The sequence below is a fragment of the Mus pahari genome, chromosome 23, assembly GCF_900095145.1.
Source record: "Mus pahari chromosome 23, PAHARI_EIJ_v1.1, whole genome shotgun sequence".
Classification (NCBI taxonomy): domain Eukaryota; kingdom Metazoa; phylum Chordata; class Mammalia; order Rodentia; family Muridae; genus Mus; species Mus pahari.
In genome coordinates, this window is record NC_034612.1 from 38,266,825 (window position 1) to 38,291,034 (window position 24,210).

The 24,210-nt window shown below is 44.5% G+C and overlaps 1 protein-coding gene across 4 annotated transcripts in view; it reads left to right on the forward strand.

Annotated features, from left to right (window-relative positions):
- The window catches only part of Mtus2 (microtubule associated scaffold protein 2), a 360,212-nt gene that overhangs the window by 229,500 nt on the left and 106,502 nt on the right, over nt 1-24,210 (forward strand). For all 4 annotated transcript variants that reach the window (XM_021222671.2, XM_029533663.1, XM_029533662.1 and 1 more), the window contains one exon: nt 21,532-21,693. In XM_021222671.2, coding sequence (XP_021078330.1) covers nt 21,532-21,693 — 162 coding nt within the window. The remainder of the gene's footprint in view (nt 1-21,531; nt 21,694-24,210) is intronic.

The window sequence follows — 24,210 nt, forward strand, 5'->3', positions numbered from 1 at the left end:
ATTATATGTAAGTACACTGTAGCTGTCTTCAGACACTCCAGAAGAGGGAGTCAGATCTTGTTAAGGATGGTTGTGAGCCACCATGTGGTTGCTGGGATTCGAACTCTGGACCTTTGAAAGAGCAGTCGGGTGCTCTTACCCACTGAGCCATCTCGCCAGCCCAGCTTTTTGGAGTTTTTAACTAAGATCAAGTATAGAAACGCTTTATACAGAGCCAGCTGCTGGTATTTGAAGTCAAGTTGTCTTGGTGTCTCATGGTGCAGGGCAGAAGCAAGTCCTACTGACATCAAGTTTTTGGACCTGGAGAATGGGTACCAACAGCTACTCTGGGAGAGCCAAGCAGGAGGCATCTGCCTGATGATAGGCTCCGTGCTTTGCTTTGTTTGCACAGTAGTAGGATTTCCTTCCTGGAAAGCATCCATCAGTACATAGTAGGGAAGGTCTTCCCCATCCTGTCTCAGTTTGGAAGAAAGCTCCTCTCATCTCCCAAGCCTCTCAGTCACTTAGCTTTCTGTCTGCATCAGTGATTCCTGTCTGGGACAAGAAAATAAAAGGCCGCTTCACAGAAACCTGAAAACACTGCCAGCTCGCATTACCTATGCCTCGTCTCCCCCTTCAGGGATACAGCTTTCTGTGCGCCTGATCCAGGAGCTCCTGAGCATCCCCGAGTCTCCAGCAACACCACTCCCAGCACGGATGGCTGGAGTCCTTGCTTTCCCTCTCACTTCTCCAAACCTTCTCTGTTCTTTTAAAGTTGTAATGCCGCACCATTACATTTTTTTTTTTTTTAAAACAACTGCTTTTCTGAATCGCTTGCTTGGATGCCAGGCGCCCTGGGAATTGGATTCTGAGTTTTGCCTCAGCGGAATGATCTTCTTCTACCGAGCATGCAGGTGGGGTTCCCCCAAATGTGGCTGCTGTAATCACACCCCCAGCACCAACCCTCGAGGCTGAAAGCAGGTGTCAGTGGGACCAGCCAAGGTGGGTTCTGAGCAGTTGGAGACAGAAGGGTCCAAATAGGGAAGAGCAAGGAAGGGACTTGAGTCTTCACCCTTGTTGTTGAGATTAAACAGGAGCTTTCCTGTTTTAGATAAAATTATATGAGGATTCGTCTCACTGTCCAGTGAGTTTCTATTAGCCTGTTATAGTGTCACCCTGGAATTAAAATTCTGACTATCCCCATGCAAAAGTAAAGTGCCTTTCCTTATCAATTATCTTATGTCAGGGAGACTCCAGGGTCGTGCCTCACTCATTGGAGACATCTGGTCAACCTTGAAGCAGATGAGGGGATGAGCTGATAAAGTCTAAAGAAGAAAATCGTGAGAAATGTGGAAAAGAGAACAAATGGACTCTCTAATTTCCTTTTTCTCATGACTGTACCACCATCCGTGCTAGAGTTGCGTCGTTTGTCTGCAAAACAATAAAAACCAAGTAACGCTAGGAAATCGATTGGATTCCAAGCATCTCTAAGGACCACACTAAAAATCCTAAGACTTCCTCATTGTGATTTCCATGCACTTTACTTGTGCGTTGAATTGACCAGTAGGATATGGAGCATTTCTCTGTGGTGTGTGGGCTCATGTTACTGTCGCGCGGCAGACCTGGTGGTAATGTGGAGGTGATAGCAATCTTTGGAATCTAGTGCTAAGGCCAGATTCTGGGATGGTCAGATTCAGGAGAGCCCATCAGCTCTAGGCTGTCTTTAGTAACCTTAAAAATATTCTCCTTCCATAAGTTGCCTCTACCACCAAACATAACTCAGGAACAAAATCCATCATATTCAGTCTGGGACACTGTGAGGGTGTGTCCACCAGGGGGCGCCAGTGTAGGGTTCACATGGTTGCGCACACTTTGCCATGATTTCAAATAAACACCTCCCGCCTTGGAGTAGGCTGTTTTCATTCCTATCAGCTGCCTCACTCTACCAGGAGTCTCCTTAGGGAAGCAGGCCCCAGCAGATGTTGCATTTCATAAATATTTTAGAGAACAATTTATTCCATTCCCATGGAAGCCCACAGGCTGCAGCTGGTCATTCCTGCATAGTCTGCCATTGTGACTTTCTATCCAGCTGCGACACATGGGGTTTCAGCAATTACCCCTCCCACCTACCTGGCCCAGAGCTGTCACTTAGTCAGGGCCATCTTCCTGTCAGCTCCAACCGACCGTGCATTCAGACTGACCAGGGCGCTGATTAAAATGCCTTAAGTGGATAAACTCTCCTCTATGAGGATGAAGTGCTCCCTCCGCTTGATAAATATTTTCCATTGGCAAACATTCTCGCACTAACCAAAAGGAGGTGAAAGAAAAAACATTAGCTATCTAATCCTCGGGATGAGGGAAGGATGAAGAGAAGACATCCATGTGGGAACTGCCTAACAGCTTTCCCACGGGGCAAGGTCTCAGCTAGCATTGCACTTTGATCTTTGATGGAGGGTGGAGGAGTGGGGGAAGGGGGAGCTTCAAGGTCCCAAGAGGAAAGCTCTGAAGAGGGAGAAGAGAATTCCTAAAGAGTAAAGAGCCCCAGGGCTCCCTCCAGGCCAGGATGGTAAACCTGAGAAGCCCAGGGGGACTGGCCCATCTGCCACTGAAGACTTCAGCTGAGGCGGCTGGACCCTCCCTGTGGGGGATTTCCTTACAGAAACTGATGAAGTTGGACCTTGGCTTCTTTTCTCATAAAATTTAGAGGCTGTAAGAGGGTTATGAAGCTCATCAGACTTTATGATAACTGGCTAAAAGGCAGTTTAAATACTGCTTGATTCCATATGATGGGCTAAATTCCCGTGACTGTGAGCAGGTGATGCTTGCAAACCAAACCGAGGTCCTAGCTTCGCTGATTGACCTGACTGGAGCTGGCCTTGCAGCTACTGGAAAATTACCCTCTCAAGAGAGCGAGTGTGTCTAAGCTAAAGCGTGAGATTGGTGGTTTGCCGAAAGGCCTGTCATTACTTTAGAATTTACCATGTATCTGATCACAGGTACATGATTTCTTTCTTTGTAATGGGGGTCGGGGGGGGGACAGGGGTAGAAAAAAGAAGATTTAATCAATGGGGCACGTTTAGCAGAAAAGTAGATGACTCTCAAATTGCAGGGGACAGAGGAAGGGCAGGGGACAGAAGATGAGTAATTAAAACTGTCCTGGACAACCTATGTCCAGTTGATCACCATCTCCATTCTAGGATGGCCCCAAGTTAATCCTGTTGGCACTTGAGAGGAGAAGTCTCGCTCCCATAACACGGTTACTCCTGTTCCCTCCTGGGAGGCTGGGGGCCACAGGAAGCGAGCAGATCAGACCGAATTGGCGGCAAACAAGCTGTTCAATTTCTTCCCTTGCTCTAAGGTTTCATATTTCCCAGAGGGATGCTCACTAGTCCACTCTTTTTACAAGAACTTCATCTTGGGGCTAGAGAGAAGACTCTAGCAGTTAAGAGTGATTGCTGCAACCTATAGTTGGTTCCCAGCACCCACCTGGTGGCCCACAACTACCTGTAACTCCAATTCCAGGGGCTCTGATGCCCTCTTCTGGTCTCTACAGGTACTGGATGCACGTGTTACTCATAAACTCACACGGGGACACACACTCACATAAAAATAATAAATAAGTCATAAAAAAATATAAATCTCGCCTTGCTTGACTATCTAGGCTAATCCTCGGAGCTGAGATATCTGTGCATACAAGGGGGAAGGTTTGAGGTTCAGTCACAATAACCTACCTTTTAATGTTTGATTTTTTTTTTCCCCTCAAGACCCCAATGGAATTGACTGCCAAATTAGGGCTCAATAAAAGGGTCTGGCATAGAATAAATCCAGGAATTACCTCAAATGTCTCAAAGTGACTAATTAAACATATCTGTGATAAAAAATGTAGACCCGGAGTCTGATAACCAGCTTTCTCTAAGAGCTGCTCTATAAAAACCCTTCATCATTTGTATAATTTCTTACGCCATGCTAATACCTTCAGCAGAATTTAAATTGAGTTCAAATCATGTGATCTTATCTTTTTTTCCCCATATCAAGCATATAATTAAAATGTGAGAGTTTTAATATCTCCCCAAGATACTAACTACTAAAGGAGTCATAGGATGGAAACCCATTGTAGACGTGTTTGTGGATAACGGTGGCTTAAGTGTTAAGATAGAGAAGGTAATTTACGACAGCGAGTCTACTTGATACAAAAGAGGAAGGGTACAAAGTTGCTTCTGATGACACAAAGATCTCCTGACATATCTTATTAACCCTCTGTCTCTTAAGTAATTAACCCCCATCAATATTTGATGGCGCTCTTGCCTTTGCAACTGTGGCCTGACAAATACTAAAGAGAATTTACAAAAGAGCAGAGGGGAGCTTTGAGTCATTTTTGTGCCAGAAGTTCAGAAGTTGTGGGTTAGGTGATGTTGGCATTGGCCCTCTGAGGTTGCCTGCAAGGTTGTTGGGGTTTTTTGTTTGTTTGTTTGTTTGTTTGTTTGTTTTGTTTTATTAGTAACAACCTGCCTGGGCTTGCCTGCACTCCTTAACTGCCAGTTTGAAGTCTGTCATGGACTCAGCCTAGCCTTCTCACTTTAATTAGTTATTTACTTAGCATAGAGAATAATAGGTGTTCTTGCGACATTAGTGTACACATATGGCATTGCACCTTCGATCAGCCCTTCAACTACCCATCTCCCACCATCTCTGATTACCTCTGTACCCCAAAAGTTATCTTCTGCCTTTTTTCCTTCTTGTTCCAAAAGGCTGCTAAATATAACACTTGTTACAATGATAAGAAGTCTTACCTTGGGACTGGAATAATGGCTTAGCAGTTAAGAGCACTGGCTGCTCTTGCAGAGGACCTAGGTTCAATTCCCAGCACCTACATGGTAGCTTACAGCCATCTGTAATCCAGTTCCAGGCAATCTGACACTCCCTTTGGCTTCTTTGGATAGTGTGTGCACATAAACTCATGCCAGCACACACGTATACATATAAAATAACAAATAAATCTTAATTAAAAAGAAATCCCATCCCGATGGGATAGCCAGGCTATTCTTTGTCACCTGTATGCGTGAGTTTAAGTCTAGATTCAGACTCTGAAAGAAAACATGATTTTTGTCTTTCTGACAATTGGCTTATTTCATTTAACATGGCGATCTCTGCTCCAATCTGTTCTCTATCATGTGACAGATTGAGGTTTTTCATATCGCTGAGTAAAACTCATTGTGTATATACACTTCATTCTCTTATCTACTAACCCAATGGTTCTCAATCCCCACCCCCAATGTTGTGACCCTGTAACACCACATGCTGTGGTGACCCCCCAACCATAGAACTACTTCGTTGCTACTTCATAACTGTACTTTGGATACAGTTATGAATCATATTGTAAATTCTGATATGTGAACCCCCCACATGGCTTTCAACTCACAGGTTGAGAGCCACTATACCAACCTGGTGATGGACGCCTGGGTTGGTACCATAGCTTGACTGTTTCAGACGCTGCAGCAATAAGTGTGGATGTGCAAGCGTCTCGGTGCTGTGCCAACTCAGAACGCATCAGGTGCACACAGGTATATCGCTGGGTCATATGATGAGTCTGCTGTTAGTTCTGTGTGGGAACTCCATACTAATTCCCACAGTGGGAACACACACATGTTATCTGCACCAGCAATGTATGGTGAATCACCTTTCCTCATGTCATTGTAAAGGTTCCCACCCCCCCTTAGATAGACTTATTTCTAGGTATTTCATTTTTAACACTCTTGCGAATGGAGTTTCCATCCTGGTTTCTTTTTATCTAGTTTGTGGTTGGCATACAGAAAAGTCACTATGTGTCTTACATTGCTTTCTATCCTTGTATTTTGCTGAAAATCCTTATGATTCCTCCAATCTTCTGGCAGACTTCAGGGTCTTTGCAGTATAGGATTGAGCTCCCTGCAAGTGCGAACCATTGGTTGGACATCTTTTTTTTTTTTTCCTGTTTTTATCATTTTCAAGTTCTTTCTCTCATTTTACTCCTCTGAGACTTTGAACACTGAATGGAGTAAGCTGGAGAGAGCGAATACCCTTGTCTTGCTTCAGATTTAACTGGAGGGTGTAGTACTATCTAATTAAAGCTACTCAAATTGATCCCAGCAGCCTCGTGTTCTTCATACCTGTCCAATTGTTTTGGGTTCCTTTTACACACACATAGCCTTTATACTTTGATATGTCTAAAAGAGCTCAATGGCTGGGCTACGTTTTAGCCTCTATGTGGCTAATCTACCTCCCTCTGAAGTTCCCGAGTTACTGCTACTAAATTTTATATCTTATCTTGGCTGTCTCAGACCCAGATGCGTAGCCCTCTTAGACCACAAGTCCCTGGCTCCTCCATGGCGGCTCTGTTCTCTGTCCTGCACCTTCTCAGACATGGCTTCTCTCTTCTCCTACTCCAGACATGGTGGATCTCCTCCTTTTTCCTCCTTCCTCTATCCCTAGCCTGGGAATTCTAAATGTCCTGTGTCTGTCTGCCCTGCCATGCCCAGCCATTGGCTGCCAGCAACTTTATTTACCAATCAAAACCAACTGGGGGCAGGGTCCCAAAGTGTCTTATATGTGGACATGCGGACTCTCGCACAATTTGGGGAAATTAACATAATATAAGCAGTATTAAACCAAACCCATTATATTTCCCCCCCTTTTGTCCATTTAAAAGGCTCTTTTCTCTCAGATACATGATATATATATATATATATATATATATATATATATATATATATATGTTATCCAGTCCATCATATTTAGAAATTTAAAAAAAAATTACTCCATCACTTATCCTAACTTAAAGAGTTTGCAATTTTGTGTCTGAATTATGTTGATTTTAACTTGTATTACGCATCTGAAAACCATCCATTTAAATCTATCTCATCTTCCTTAATGTTAAATAGCTTAAGTTTGATTATGAGACTATAACAGGTCTTCAACCCTGTTAGAAATCTGAGAATGACTTAAATATTGCCTGAGTATATAGGAAGCACCAAACATACCTTCCAAAACTTAAACAATTTGTACAGACAGACAGCTGCTGCCTGCCCGGACAGTCTCCTATATTCCTCATGACATTGGAGCATCTGTCTTTATCCTTCTGGCCCAGAGCTATCTGACAGACCTTAAGGGAAGCAGGAATTATAAAGGACTATCTTATCCTATATTGGCAGAGCTAAGTTGTCAACTATCTCACACCGTGTGTCCTTTCTGGACAGTATCTTTTGTCTGTAGATGAATTAGGGCAATACTTGTCCAGTGGCTACCATGTCACAACTGGAGCAACTCTATATGGAGGTAATGATGTTTAATATCTTTTTTGAAGTGGGATGGGGGTACTGTCAGGAGCAGACATGTTTCCTAGTCAAAAGATCTATTAATAATGAAATGACTTTAAATGTCATATTCTGTGGATCTCTGATGCTTTTGAAGAATATATATATATATATATATATATATATATATATATATATATACACACACACACACACACACATATATATATATATGAACTGTTAAATCTTGATTACTCTTAGTTGTTTCTCTTTGAATAATATTGAAAATACTTTATTATACTTAAGTCACAACCTAATATTACCATGAGTTTACTAACTGGCCCTTAATTTGTATTACTTAATCATTTTAAACAGTTTGTAATAGCAGCTAATAGAAGGACTGGGTCTAAGCCTTGTACTCTTAAATGAGTTGTACAGTCACAATGCCTCTCTAAGAGTAACAAAATTAATTTTAAATTTTGTGTCAATGTACAAAAATTTATACCAATGACAACCTTAAACCTGTATCAATGTATAAATTCTGTACCAATGCAAGGAAATATAACTTCAATTCTGCATCAAAATGTAAAGATTTCTACCGATGTAAGATTATGGCTATGAGCCAGGCGTGGTGGCGCACGCCTTTAATCCCAGCACTTGGGAGGCAGAGGCAGGCCTGGTCTACAAAGTGAGTTCCAGGACAGCCAGGGCTACACAGAGAAACCCTGTCTCGAAAAAACAAAAAACAAAAAAACAGAAAAACAAACAAACAAAAAGATTATGGCTATAAAATGTTTTGTTTAAGAGTACATTTAGTAATCCATTGCCATTTATCTAATTTCTTATCACATTACTCTCTCTCTCTCTCTCTCTCTCAGCCCCCTTCCTTTGACCTAAGGAAGAAAGGATAGAGAAGAGGAAACGAAAGATAGAAACCCCTGAGTTTAAGCTCTCTATTTAGTTTCCTTCCAGCCCAACATTATGATCATCTCCAAATTATCCCTTAAAATGACGACCTATGGATAATTTATAAAATAACCCTAACCAGACACCCAAACCCGAGGTACTGGGCTGACGACCTTCCATGGCTTTTTCCTGTTGAATACAGGTGATGATTTTTTTTTTTTAAGGGGTGGGAGGGGTGGGAAAATTGGAAAAACTGGTTAGACTTAAGAAAGCTAGCCTGAGCATTTGTTACCCAGTTGTATGTTCAGGAAGTTTAGGGCTCGACGGAGGTTTTGGCTGACTCCGTCTGAAAGGCTGGGTGACCCGAGGTCATCAGAAATCGGCAGCTATTCCTGAAGCTGTTCTGGGAGAAGTCTCTGGAAACAGCTTCAGGTGATGCAGGATGTGGCAGGGAGCTGGAACAGCAGGCATCCCAGCATCCCCGAGGGCGAATCTCGTCAGAGCTGCATCTTGGTGTCTCATTCTGCAATATATGAATCTTACAACCAAATTTTTAGTTCTATAAAGGTATTTGTATGAATTGTGTGAGGTGCACAGACCAGTTAAGGATGAATTTTGCTCCTTGTTTGAACAGGTGAGAGGCAACTGTATTTTTTTATGAGTTAATCTGATCAATAACCAATGTAGTAAATCTTCACTCATGCCATGTGAAAGATGGCAGGATGCATTTTAAGGATTCTGCAGCCAACAAGATCTACTAGCTAGTTTTAGCTGAAGATTTGGCTAGAGACATTTTTATGTCTAAACCAGTTTCGGTGCTGTTCCCATGTGGAGGGATCTGCATACCCTGTTACCTGTCCTGTTGGAATCCTAAAAGTCCCGCCCCTATCTGCCCTGCCCAGCCATTGGCTGCTGGTAACTTTATTTACCAATCAGAACCAACTTGGGGGGCAGGGTCCTCCAGTGTGTTACAAGCAGACGTACAGATTCTCACATAAACAATTTTGGGGACCCAAATTAACATAATAGAAGCAGCATTAGGCCAAACCCACTACAGGAATGCCTTGGTTGTTTTATTCATGTGTAATGGCCTCTGTGTGTGTCGTATATAGCCGGCATTATGACTAGGTAGTTCCCGCCGTTCTACCTTTCCGGTGCTCTTACCACAAAGGGTATTGGATGTTGTTTCAGGCCTTTTCTACATCTGTTGAAATGGCTCTCGTGATGTGTCTGTTCTTCTGTTCTGTGTGCTATGTTTCTTGAGCTTGAGTGTGTCCAGCCTGCTTCTAGTGGTGATGCTCTTTTTTTTTTTTTTTTTTTNACTTTGTAGACCAGGCTGGCCTCGAACTCAGAAATCTGCCTGCCTCTGCCTCCCAAGTGCTGGGATTAAAGGCGTGCGCCACCACGCCCGGCTGGTGGTGATGCTCTTAACGACCCACTTTAACCTTCATGTGTATGAGATGAGACTGAAATCTGGACCAAGGCGGTGTTAATGATCAGCTTCTGAGACTGTGGCGTCCAGACACTGACACAGCACAGGAGCCTTAAGTCAGAATTGAAATCTGGTATATGAGAGAAGAACTGAAGAATTGGGTGAATAGTTCTTTACCTGAGCAGGAAGCACATGAGAGCCAGCATGAAGTTTTGTAGATACACTGGGTTGTTTTTTTTTTCCTCCTTAGAAAACATTTTTTTCTGCGCTGGGGAGAGCAAACCCAAAGCCCCTCTCTATGCTAGGCGAGTGTTCTACAAGTGAACATCAGCCCCAGCCCAACCCGCTAAGGGCTGGGTATCTGAATCTCTTCTTTCTGTGTATTGGCTTCAATCCTTTGAAAACACTTCAAAACCCAATATGCTATCGTGTGTACGGACGCTCATACTTTATTCATGAAAGCCTAAGTCCGTGGGAAGTGCCGGGGAACGTGAGAAGCTTTTAGGGAGTCTGTGAATTCAAGATCTGAGGAAGAGACATGGCTGGGGCAGACACCTCGGTGCCAAGGGGCAGGTTTGTGTCCAGTGCTCCATTCGTATAGACGGCAGGTGTTTCTCAAATACACTCTTGTGCGTGATAGGACCGGAGGCCTCGGGGATGAATCCTACTGTCTGCAGTTTCTACGGCACCTGATGAGATCGAGGGAGACAGGCAGTGGAGATTATAAGGGTGAAGCTGACCACCAAGTTCATTCAAGCTCACAAGATGTTACCCTGAGCCCAGTGCATGTAGCTGCAGAAGTTGGTGTTTGTCCTCCCTCACACCCCTCTTAATCGCCCTCCTTTCAAACAAATATGTATCAATAATTCTCATGGGGATGTGGTTTTTTGGGGGTGGGGGTGGGGGCAGGGATACAGTAAGATCAACTAGGGCCGCCTCTGTGACCATGAATTAGGAGCTAGCTGTGGGAGTCTGTAGGACCCCTTGGTGGGGTCTGGTATTGCTTCAGGTTCAGTCTTCTCTTGTTATGGCCCCTGTTCTTCTTTTATGTAGGGGAAAAGTTTGCTCACTGTCACAGGGTTTTGGGTATATGTAACCTAATGTCTGCTAGTACCAGGAAGAGTTTCTTCTGTATATCAAGGCTTTGGACTAGACTGTTGAAGTGTTGGGATGAAAAACTATAAGAATTTGGGATGGAGTGATGAGCACTTACTGCTCTTGCGAAGGACCGAAGTTCGAATCCCAGCACATGCAGAGTGGCTTGCAATGAACAGGGACTCCAGTTCCAGGGGATCCTACACCCTCTTCTGGCTTTCTCAGGGACTACACATACATGGTACACACATGGCAGAGGATGTACATACATGCAGGTACAAGCACCCATACCCATTAAATAAAAATAAATCTTTAAAGATCAAGCCATGAGAACCCCTAACAGTGAACTGAATCCATTTCATATCAGGAGATGGCTAGGAACTTACAACTGCCAGCTGAGTAAGGTTATAGCAAGAATCTGACGTTCCCATCACAAGTTTGTGAATTTGAACCTTTGTTCCCAGCTAGAGGTGTTACCTGGGCACCTTTGGGACTGTGACCTAGATAACAGATGGAGGCTTGGGGGTTATGTCTTGAGCATAATAGCTGCTTCTGGTCCCAGCCTGAGCACTCTGAATCCTGTGCACAAAGCCAGGAGCAAACCATGAACTCTGATGGCCACTTTAGCCTCCATGTCTTCCCCACCATGAGACTCTATCTCCTCCTTAAGTTGCTTCAGTCAAGGATTCTGTCACAGCGATGAGGAAAGTAGCTGATGCAAATGGACATGTACTACTAACGGTGGTTGGTGCTTGTTCAGTGACATCTCCAGCTTACCCTTTAGTATGAGACATATACGTATATGCATACATATACATACATATGCACACATACATATATACATATATATGTATATACATATATGCATATATATCTATGTATATGCATAGATATGCATCATATACATATATACATACACATGCACATGCATATATATACACACACATATATAACATATATGTGTCTATATGTGTGTGTGTGTGTGTGTGTGTGTATGTGTGTGTCAGGTAGACAGCTAATATACTTGTGTGTGTGTGTGTGTGTGTGTGTGTGTGTATACCACATATACCCAGTGTGTCAGCTGTCTACCTAACAGATAAATAAAACTAGTTTAGCTAATGGTGGTAGGAGTATATGGTGGAGGAGGGCCTCCCACAGGAAGCAGATGGTGTGGTAAGAAGAGACCAAGAGTAATATACAAGGATCCACCCTCATTGACCTTCCTACAGCCAAGCCCCACTTCCCAAAGTCTTTAGAGCCTCTCAAAAGAATAGCACAGCTGGATACCTGGGCTTTAGCCTATGATCCAGTGAGGGAGATTCCATACACCAGCCACAGCACATGACTTAAAATATGCAGGAGGCAGGACATGAAACATTCATTTGGCACTTTAATAATTAAGCTGAATTTTGTCACCAAGTAATAAATGCCATTAAAGGAATGAAATATGCATCAGTTGGTTAATCATGCACCTAGAACATTATACAGCTCGATTGCCTGGGAATAGTCCTTAAAGAGGCAGTCAAGAGAGTAGCTTAATCATCGTAGTTGGGATAAATATTCAAAACCAATGAAACATGTTTCTTAGAATGTGTTATAATATGCTTACATTATTAATAGTTTTCTGCTTTTTTCCCTACAACTTCCCCTTTAGGAAACTCATTTTAGTCTGGTTAGTTTATGACCCTCATTTCTATTAATTCCTCTTTTTGTTGAGATTTTAAAAATTAAAGTATTATCATATCATTTATCTCCTCCCTCCAATTCCACTGACTCCTCAAATTCATGGCCTCCTTTTTAAAATTATTACTATTACATATATAGTTATATGTGTACATAAATATATAAATGTAATCTGCTGAGCCCAACAAGTGCTACTTGTCTATGTATGACTTAAGGTTTACCACTTAATGGTCAGGGTTCACCCTTGGGAGAGTCTCTGTCTGTCTGTCTGTCTGTCTGTCTGTCTGTCTGTCTGTCTGTCTGTCTCTCTCTCTCTCTCTCTCTCTCTCTCTCTCTCTCCAGTCATGAGTTGTCTGCAGTTCTTTCTCCACGGGCAGGACCCCGTGAGATTGCCCCCTCTTCTGTGTTACCTTCTCTTTTGGTGACATCACTGTTCGGATCTTGTTGAGGCAGCCATACTGTTGAGGTATCATGGCACTAGCTTCCCTTCCATTTCTAGGAGACAAAGTCTCAGGTCAGACTCCCTGGTCCTCTGGCTCCTATAGTCTTTCCACCACCGCCTGCATAATTTATTCCTCTTGGTAAAATTTAGTCTTAGCCTTCCCAGTAAGTGAAGAATTGAGAAGACCACTAAGTATGGATGGGAACCCCCAAGTTTCAACCTGATGTCAGTTGACAGGGCTCCCCTCCATCCTCTTTGAGGGTGATGAGAGTGAATATCTCATCCATGTATTCCTACTTTTCTCAGTGCCCAGATCCTACAAGAATCTGTCTTTAGTGTAGACTTTTCTGATCCGAGCCTGAATGTCCTGTTCTGTTCTGCTCTAACAAAATACCACAAGCTAGAGATTTTAAAGAGCAGCAACGCATCTCGTGGATCCCAGAAAGTCCAAGATTCGGCAGCCTGCCCTTGGGCTGTCTGGTGCTGACCCATCTTCCATGGTAGAGATACACATCCTTACACTGCAGATCATGGAAGGGTAAACTCGCTGAGGCTGCATGACGCCTGTTTTATAATGTTCTTAACTCCATTCACAGAGAGAGGAAGGGGAAGGGGGAAAGAGAGAGAAGTGGGGGAGGCAGGCCTCATGGCCAATCCTCTCACGAGCCTCCTCACACCGGCAGACATGGTGGACCAAGTAGCTCTTAGTGATGTCTCGCTGGTTGGGATGGATGAGGAGGGTGATGGGATCCAGGGATGCAGTTATCATCTTCCTTCTCAGGAGGGATGATGGATTTGCTTGCTGAGGATCATCCTTCTTTTGTGGCATGTACCAGCAGGAGACAGTTTGCCAAAGCAAACTGGCATGGATCCATTGTAACTTCCATGGACAGGACATAGAGCTGGATTATAGCTTACATGTGGGAACATCAGAATAAGATCCTTTTTATTGAGATAAACTTCAAGGGGCTGGAGAGATGGCTCAGAGGTTAAGAACGCTGACTGCTCTTCCAGAGGTCCTGAGTTCAATTCCCAGCAACCACATGGTGGCTCACAACCACCTGTAATGGGATCTGATGCCCTCTTCTGGTCTGGTGTGTCTGAGGACAGCTACAGTATACTCATAGACATAAAATAAATAATTCTTTTATATATATATTGTTTTTTATTTTATATATATATATTTTATATATATATATAAAATTCAAACACCCTAGATTTTACCCTTCAAAGTGTACATCCCAAATAGCTTTAGTATATTCACAAGGATATGAGACAAAAGCTCTAATTAATTTCCCTCAAAGATACTCCATGCCTGTCAGTAGCCATGCCCCATTACCTGCTTCTCCTAACACAACCTATTCTGGACATTTCAAATCAATGGAGCCATGTAGCATCTAGCCCTTTATATCTGGCTTCTTAGCTCACTGTAGTAACACATGGCAGGCTTTCATTCTTTCCTGTGGTAGCTGACTAACATTCCGTTGTCTAGATATACCATATTCTTACTGGACAGGTAACATTTTGAGAGGCCGATGGACTATCTCCCGGAGCACTGCTTTGCAATCCAACAGTAACATATGTTCATACTTATTATAGTTATTCCTGTGTGTATGGGTGTGTGCACACACATGCACGTGTGCTTGCTGATGTGTCAAGGTCAAAGGTTATTGTTGGGCAGCTCACTATATAGCTTTGTCCACCTTACCTTTGAGATACAGCTTTCCTACTGACCCGGAAGCTCGTGGGTCTGCTGGGGACAGCCAGCCTCCCAGATCCACATGTCACCCACACCTCATCCCCTTGCTGGGATCACACACACAAGCTACACTGGACTTGAGCTCAGTTTCGATTGCTTGTGCTGCAAGCATTTTACAGGCTAAGTCATAGCCCCAGTTTTACTAGATGGTAATGATGTCTTGCTGTAGGTTGGCCTTGCTGTTTCCCAGTGACTATTGGGTCCCGTTCTGTGTGACTGCTGGCTACTCACACGTCTCTGGAGAAGTGCCTGTTTAAAACCTGTGCTTGTTTTAAAATTAGGTTGAACGTCTGTCTGTTGCTGAGTTTATAAGTATATGTTACATATCCAAAACCTCCATCTGACATTTCCTCTAGTTCTGGAGGTTGTTTTCTCACCTTATTAATAGTGTACTTAAAACATACAAGGTTTTAAGTGTTAATTTTATTATGCCTAATTCATTTAATTTTTTTCTTCTTTGCCGTGTGGATGGCGTGTATGTCTGTGTGCGCATGCTCCCATGTAATGGGGGCTCACATGCATATCAAGGCCTGAGGTTAATGCTTGGATTCTGAGCCATCTCAATGCAAGGATGCTCAAGAGACATTCAGCTAGATAGACAGAGGAGTAATATGGGAGGGATATATGGATCATGGCCAAGATGGTGGGGCACATGGCTTTCAGCCTATTTGATAGAACTGTCACAGGGGTCAGCAGGGAGAATAGAGTTTTGTTTACATCACCCAGGGCTAAAGGGAAGGGCCTCTCCTGCCACCTGAAGCTTCACCTCTGAACGCCTCTGATTCTCTTTCTTTCTCTCCTCCTCCTCCTCCTCCTCCTCCTCCTCCTGCTCCTACTTCTTCGTTTTTTGGATTTTCAAGAGTCGGGCTTTCTCTGTGTAGCCCTGACTGTTTTGAAACTCCTTCTGTAGACCAGACTGGCCTCAAACTCATAAAGATCTGGCCTGCCTCTGCCACCCAAAAGCCAGGATTAAGGGTGTGTGCCATCACCTCCCAGCTGATCATTGATCCATATCTTATCTCAAAGCCAATACCGTTCCACGTGTGATTACCCCAGTGTAAGGTATAAGATGAGTCCCACCCTTGATATTCTCACTTTAAAAATTGTCTGGGGAGGCCGGGGAGATGGCTCAGTGGTTAGAGCACGGCTACTCTTGCAGGGGACCCGGGCTAGGTTCCCAGAACCCACATGGTAGTTCACAACCATCTGTAACCCCGGTTCCCAGGGATTCCCCCACTCTCTTCTGCTCTCCTCCAAGAGCACTGAATGCAGGCAAAACACCCATCCTCAAAAAGGGAAAATAAACAAGATCTCTTCAAATTTGTCTTGTCTAGATGTGATCTGTTATTCTTTTTTTTTTTAACTGAGATTTTGGAATCTGCTCATCAAGCTTTATGAAAAGTGGTTGGGTCTTAGTGAAAAAGCAATTAATATCGACAATATGTAGCCGGTAAAAGATTGCCCTCTACCATATACAAAAAGAATGGCGGTTAAATTCTAGTAGCAAGGTGGGAGGAAGCTATGCATGGCCACCTCAGGGAGGAAAAGGAAAACTTAAATATCGGTAACAACCTGAAAAACTTGTCTCAACTCTATAGCTTGTTAGAGACTTCAATCAGTCAGTAACCCACCCAGCTGCTGGCAAAATGGAAGACTGTGATGTCGTCTGCGTTCACTTGCCTCTTAGATGTGAGTCCTAACAAGCAGTTTGGAAAGCACATAGATGTTTCCAGCACATTCCCTCTGTCCAGCAGACTCCACAGTACTGAGACCGACACGGTCTTGTCTTCCTTTGGATTGGTGATCCATTTTGTTATTATTCCCACCTTTTGCCGTGGGAAATAGGTTGTTGTATTTTATTAAAGCAATTAACACTTCATCTTCTCTTCAGCCCTTCACCCTTGAAGGAATGATTGGATTTCCCTCAATGACACCCCCACACCTCCACACACCCACACACCCACTCACACACACCTTATTCTCCCATGTTCTTTAGGCATCTGATGTCAGTCGTCACAGACTTCCCAAGTGCCTTTGATGAGTGGATTCATTAAAATGACCAGCTGTAGAAATTAAAGTCAGCGTGCAAAGTAATAACACATCAGAGCACGCAGTGTACCAGACAGTAATGCATTTTCTTGGGCTAACTCCTACAAAAACTTAAAAAAATTTTTTTTTTTTATTTTCTGTGTGGGGTTTTATAGACATTGTATACATGTGCCACATATGTGCCTAGTACCCAAGAAGGCCATAAGAGGGCACCTGTTATCCTGGAACCAGAGTTGAGACTGACCATGGGGATCCTGGAATTGAACCCTGATCCTCTGCAAGAACACCAAATGTTTTTAAATGCTGAGACATCTCTCCAGAGCCCTGTGTCTACTTACAAATCTCCTGGCATTAACGCTTTCAATTCTCACAGTAGTCTACAAAGTCAATTTCCTTTTTTTTGTTGTTGTTGTTGTTTGTTTTGGTATTTTTGTTTTTGTTTTTGTTTTTGTTTTTGGTGGTGGTGGTAGTTTTTCAAGACAGGGTTTCTCTGTGTAGCCTTGGCTGCCCTGGGACTCCCTCTGTAAATTGGGCTGGCCTCAAACTCGGAGTTCTGCCTGCCTCTGCCTCCTGAGTGCTGGTGAAAGGCATGAGGCATCGCTACCACCGGACTAAAGGTGATTTTTCTTATCCCCCATCCCCCGCCCCTGTATAGATGAAGAAGCCAGGGCAAGGAAGTAGCAGGTGTAAAAAAAGTGACATCCTTGCCTTGGATGTCCCCTCCAAGTCTGCACCTGTCTGCTGTCTGCTGTCCTGTGGTGAGGTGAAAGATGGGTAAACTACCTACAAAGCTCAGGCCAGAGTGGGTGGGGCCTGGCAGAAAGCAGGTGGCTGTTTAGGACCCGTTCCAGCTCGCTGCCTGAATTCTCCAGCCCGTTCCCCTGGGTTGTGCTTGCAGCTTGTTTCTTTCTAGTTGTTTTTCACTCTTCCCAAGCAAGGGCTTGATGCTGTCGGCACGTTGTCAAGTCCTCAGGCATCCATAGACTTCAATGGCTTCTCCCAAGTTCAGAGCGTTCTTCCCTCCCTGAATAATACATCTTCAATTACTGGCCAACTGATGCCAGTTCTCAAAGAGTGGACCCACTTGTTGTCAGCTTAAGTTTTTATATTTTTATTCTTTTTTTTTAAAAAAAGATTTGTTTATTATATGTAAGTGCACTGTAGCTGTCTTCAGACACATCAGAAGAGGGCATCCGATTCCATTATCGATGGTGCTGAGCCACCATGGGGTTGCTGGGATTTGAACTCAGGACCACCTGGAAGAGCAGTCAGTGTTCTTAACCACTGAGCCATCTCTCCAGCCCATATTTTTATTCTTTTAGAAGTGCTATAGGCCTGCACTAAGAGGGAAATCAATAGCTTCCTGACACACAGGGCAATTTCTTCCCATCCCAGAGGACAGCCAGGTCTCTCAATTGAAATGTTCACTGAATAAATTGCACAGATCAAGGGTATGGTAACAGGACTTTGAACTCTGCAAATGCCATAAAAAATAATTCTGGGCTTAAGAAATTTTTAATAAATTGTTAAATAAGGAACTTGTGGACTCAATGTCGTTTCTACCGCACATGTATCATTGAATAGATTATTATCATGGCGGCAGCAGATGACACATCCGCTAGTTCCCCTGTCATATATCCCCATGGCTGAGCCCTCTCACCTCTGAAACTCTCTCACAAACACTTAGAAGCTCGCTGATCACAGGAGCTGAGCTCATTGATGGATAGCTATTGAATTTCGGGCCCTCACCCCCTCACCCTTGCAGACTCAAGACGCCGCGTTTCCTCGGTGGGTTTGGATAGACACCTTGCATGCCGCTTCATCCAACACCCAGCTGCGTAGACCCTGTTCCGTGGAATGCTGGTGCTGCTTCTGGGCTTGCAGAGCTCCAGCCCGTTCTCTTTGCTGCGGTTAGAACTATTTCAAGCTGTGCACAGTGACCGCAGAGAACTGTGTAACACCAGCTGCCTCAAGCAGGAACGAGGTCTTTATTTGTTATTCTTAAAGCGCCTTCCCTCCCAGAACAACACAAGTCTCACCGATTCTAAGGAGACTTTCCCCGGGGAGAAAAGCAACAATCTTACCCTCCCAACAGTCGAATGACATCTCCAAATACTGTGAGCATCAATGCCATTTGGATAATGCTATCGCTCTTATGCAGGCCTGATAGATGTAAAAGAGAGGACTCTCCTTTCAAAACAATGGAAACGCATTTGATCCCTCACTGCAAGGCCGTGTGGTTCTTCCGGCTGACACCGCTGCTTTTGCACAGGTCTTGGTTCTGATCCTGCATGTGGATGGGTTTGTTCTAAACAAGTGTTAGTCTGGGTACAGTCAACCCTGCCTGATTCGCAGAGGCGAGGCCCCCAGCTCCCACCAGCAGGCCGCTTGGAAGACCTGCCTCTTAACAGGAAACGTTATTGCTGCCTTTAACAGGCCACATACACAAACCTCCCAAACGCTGGAGGAGAAGACGCAGAAGAAAAGTTTGGGCCACACTTTTTTATGCTGAACTCTGACACAAGCTGATCTTCCAGTTTCCCCGCCTCCTCAGAAAGCCGTTGTTTGTAACAAGCTGTCCTAAGGGCAGAGAGACTATGTCTAAATGGAGTAGCAAACTATATTTACCCATCCATTTCTTCTGCCTTTTAAATAAAGAAAGCCGGAGCTGGACAGATAGCTCAGCGGTTAAGAGCACCGGCTGCTTCTCTAGAAGACCCAGGTTTAACACCCACGTGGCAGCCCACACAGCCATCTATGTTGGTTATCTCAGGGGGATCCTGTGTCCTCTCCTGGTGTCTGTGGCTACTGCATACGGGTGGGATGTATGAAGCAGATAAAGCACCCATAAAATAAAATAAAGCATTTCCAATGAAAATAAATAAAATAGCAATGCCAAGATCTCTCAGCTCTTTCGACCAAGTGCTTCTGTAAGTCTCAAAGATGCGCGCGCGCGCACGTGTCTCAGCTCCCCAAGCCTCTGCTTCTGGAGATGAAATGAGCTGGATTTCTCACATCTTGGGGACCGTTTTCCTAGGCCAGTGAGATAGGTCTGTAGCAGCCATCACTGGATGCCAATAGGTTCTACATCTGTGGATTAACCAACTGCAGAGCAAAACTGCTCAGATTTTAAAAAATGTATCTGTATTAAGGGTCATTCTCTCTCTCTCTCTCTCTCTCTCTCTCTCTCTCTCTCTCTCTTTCAGATTTATTTAATGTATATGAGTACACTGTAGCTATCTTCAGACTCAGGGTGGTTGTGAGCCACTATGTGGTTGCTGGGATTTGAACTCAGGACCTTTGGTAGAGCAGTCAGTGCTCTTAACTGCTGAGCCATCTCTCCAGCCCCCAAGAGTCATTCTCAATTGCTATAACTCTCTGCATAGCACTTACATTGTAATATTAGTATAAAACTCTGGACATTAAAGTACTTGGAGCTTCTGTGAGATCTGTGTAAACACCAAGCCATTTTACATACAGAACTTCATCTCATCTGTCTTCCTGTTTTAACATCCACAAGAGGTCTAGAAACCATAGATTGTGGTTCCGGGCTCTCCCTCTCCTCTTGGGGCATCTGGACACTGCCCTTACACTGGCTTGGAGAGGACTGGACAAAGTCAGGAGTGGCTGGGATCCAAGTTCTACTTCTTAGGAAGTCTTATGCTGCTGGCCGCTAGACCAGGAGGGGTGAAACAGAGTCTGGGAGGAAAGGGGTTCACAGGACTCCATCCATCCAGGAATGCCAGAAGAGCGTGACAGCGCTTAGAAACGGAGTAAAGAGGTTTGGAGTCACCCGTGCTGCCAATATTGAGGGCCACGCTCTGATGGGAGCCTCTGCAAGCAACAGGAGCCTAGTCAGGCAGACAGGTCCAGTGACGAGTGTTTTGGGGAGAGAGTCTTCTCCCAAGTGTTACAGCTCAGTAAAAACAGCCAGTCTTAGCCGGGTGTGGTGGCGCAGGCCTTTAGTCCCAGCACTCGGGAGGCAGAGGCAGGCAGATTTCTGAGTTCGAGGCCAGCCTGGTCTACAAAGTGAGTTCCAGGACAGCCAGGGCTACCCAGAGAAACCCTGTCTCGAAAAAACCAAAAATAAAAAATAAAATTAAAAATTAAAAATTAAAAAACCAGCCAGTCTTAAGTGATGCTCGATGAAATGGCTTGTGTGTGTGTGTGTTCTTTATTCCCTGTGCATGGGGACTATATGAACATTGGAGAGTGGGATGGGATTTGGGGGTGCATACATTCTATTGGCTGAGGCTGAGTTGCTGGTGATGCTCTATTTGCATGGGGAAGACTTCCAGGTGCAGGTTGCAGGCTAAGTGACTGGTTACCAGTGGCCATCTGGTTGGGGGGTCTTTGGATTATGGGCTCCGCGGCAGGCCTGGAAACAGGGAGGGAGTGCCACTCCTGGTGATGTCCGGTGAGATTTAAGTCTCAAGTTTTAAGATTTCCAGGGCTTAAAAGTGCTCCCCTTCGCCAGTTCCATTCTGGTTCCTCTGGTGGCATGGTCCACGTGTCCCACAACGGATGACTGTGTTTTTATTCTCAATTCTCCTCAGTCACTCACAAAAAGAACATTGCCCACCCCATGATCGACCCAACTGGTCCTTAAAACAGCATACAGTTATCCATGCACGTAAGCAATGTGTGTGCACGCACATGTGAGTACAGTCTGTGTCACTCCCCTCCTTGCTGAGGGTCTGAATGACAGACATTTAGGTCCTTGACTAGGGAAGGTCTTTCCACATCTATTTCCAGGCGATTGCTTTTCAGGGTCACATACTGAAAGGCGAGTTCTAACACAAACGGTAGCCTTAGGATTGGCTGGCAAGCCTGAACGGTGAGAGGGTCCATCCATTTTTCATGTCATTGTAATTAATGCGCTGTCTGCCTCCCACAGGCTCAACCTTTGGCAACGAAGAGCAGGCTCCTCTGAAGCAGGCTTTACCTTCTAAGGACACACCCAAGGGAGCTGGCCGGGCGGCCTCTGCATCTTCCTCCAATGCAACAACACCACGCAGGAGTTTACTTCCAGCACCAAAATCCACTTCCACACCAGCTGGTAAGACCTTCTGCCTTCTAGGAGCGCCACAGTGCAGTAGCCTTTGTGCGTAAATATGAAGTCTTCGAAAGTCCCTGTGTACAACGAGGATGAGAGACGCGTTTTAAATGGTATTTAGAGTTAACGCTGATACATCTGCTTTTGCGATGCTTCAGCATATTCATGTGTTTAAAACTGTCACAAAAACCTCTTCTCCACCTGTCTGGAAAACCTCTGAATGACCACCTTTTGGTTCAGAAAGTAAGAACCAAGCTGTCCTTTTAAAGAAGGCCGGCATTTGGTTTTTGCTCTTAGAATCCTTTGAAGGGCTTTGGGGCAAGCTCAGCTGGGGCCTCAGAACTCAGAGCTCAATGCCCCAGCAACGGCTCCAGAGCCATGGTTGTACAACGATTATCTCTACTTAAGCAGCACTGACAACACGTGCTCACACGCACAACTCTCCATGCCCACACACGTGCAGACATTCCAAAGAAGGCACTCGTGCCCAGACACTGCCCAGGTGGCCCAAGTGTGGCTTCCATCTTGCTTCCTCTTCCACATCTCACATAAGGGTCCTGTTCACCTCCAACGGGGTCTGTGGATATGTTCTTAGTTTTCTGTTGTCTGCACTGTGAAAGATGGAGCGGATGCTGAACCCAGGAGTCAGAGAGGGGAGGTAGGAGTCAGTCATGTGATGACGGTGAGGGGAATCTCTCGGCTCTGACTGACTAGCAACCAGGTGCTTCTGTATTTATAAAAGTTTCTCGGGCTGGAGAGATGGCTCAGTGGTTAAGAGCACTGACTGCTCTTACAGAGGTCCTGAGTTCAAGTCCCAGCACCCACATGTTGGCTCACAACCATCTGTAATGGGATCTGATGCCCACTTCTGGTGTGTCCCAAGACAGTGACAGTGTACTCATATAAGTAAAAACTAAAAAAATCTTTAAAAAAAAAAAAAGTTTCTCAGGGGCTGGTGAGATGGCTTAGTGGGTAAGAGCACCCGACTGCTCTTCAGAAGGTCCAGAGTTCAAATCCCAGCAACCACATGNTGGCTCACAACCATCCGTAACAAGATCTGACGCCCTCTTCTGGAGTGTCTGAAGACAGCTACAGTGTACTTACATATGATAAATAAATAAATCTTTAAAAAAAAAAAAGTTTCTCAAAACACAGACAGACGAATAATTACCCCAGAAGCACAGATCATGTGTTTGATTTTTCTCATTACATGCCCAGGGTTACAAGTTCAGTCCCAACTAGAAAAATACAAGCAGAACAGATTTTATTCTTATTATCAGCCCTATCACTCCAATTTAAGGGCTCTAAAGAATGTCTCCTCCAAAGCAAACATGTTTATTATTATATGCCAGCCTGCTTCTAGGCTGGCAGTGTTTGCAGTTTGAAAGCACTCCAGACAAACAGAAAAATATCCGAGCCAGTCTTTTTATGGATAGCAAATACTTATACCTGACTTCTTTACAGTAAGTTTTACCGTCTCCACAATAAAGGAGGGAAAGTTTGATTTTAGTTAATCTACCTCAATGACTGAGTTCTATTCCTCCAGAGGTGTACCCTGTATGACCCCCCCCCCATCTTTAAACTACATTTTCAGAGAGCTCTAGTCATATTGTTCAGAGAGGCCTTGAATCTGTACCCTTTCCTCCTGGCTAGTCAGGCTTTGGCAATTGTCTCTGTTTACCCTGCGTCCATTATACGGCTTGAGTTTGCTCAAGGGCAGATAGCCGGAGGAGACTCCTGGAGTAGTGGCCTCATCTAAACTATGTGCTGATGGGAACGCAATGATCTCCAGGGCGTAAGGAAGACTTCCAAATAGTGACCAGATAAAGTTAACTTTAGGATTTTCTTAAAAAGACTCAAGACATAATTTTCTCAGGAAAAGACATAAAAATGAGGACTGGAGAGATGGCTCAGTGGTTAGGAGCACCAACTACTCTTCTGAAAGTCCTGAGCTCAGGTCCCAGCAACCACATGGTGGCTCACAACCATCCGTGATGGGATCTGATGCCCTCTTCTGGGATGTCTGAAGATAGCTACAGTGTACTTATATATAATAAATAAATAAATCTTTAAAAAGAAAAGACATAAAATGAACCATAATGCAGAAAGTCCCCAGGAACGCAGCACACAGAGACCAAGACCCAAAAGTGAGAGATAGAAAGGCAGCGGTCGCAGCATTCGGCTCAGCTCTGGGGAACTGTGCCCAGCAGCTGCGCTGGCTCTCTGACTCTCGCCGTTTCCAGTGGATGTGGCTGTGTTACAGGGAGCAAGCTGGAACACAGCATCCTCTGTGCCTCGGCTTCAGTTCCTGCCTCCATGTCGCTGCCTTGAGCCCCTGCCCTGACTTCTCTTCATGATGGACTACAAGCTGTAAGGTGACAGGAACCCCTCCCTCCCAAGTTGCTTTTGATCACAATGTTTTGTCAACAGCAATAGAAAGCAAACTAAGATACTGCATATCTCAAGCCAGGCGTGGTGGCGCACGCCTTTAATCCCAGCACTCGGGAGGCAGAGGCAGGC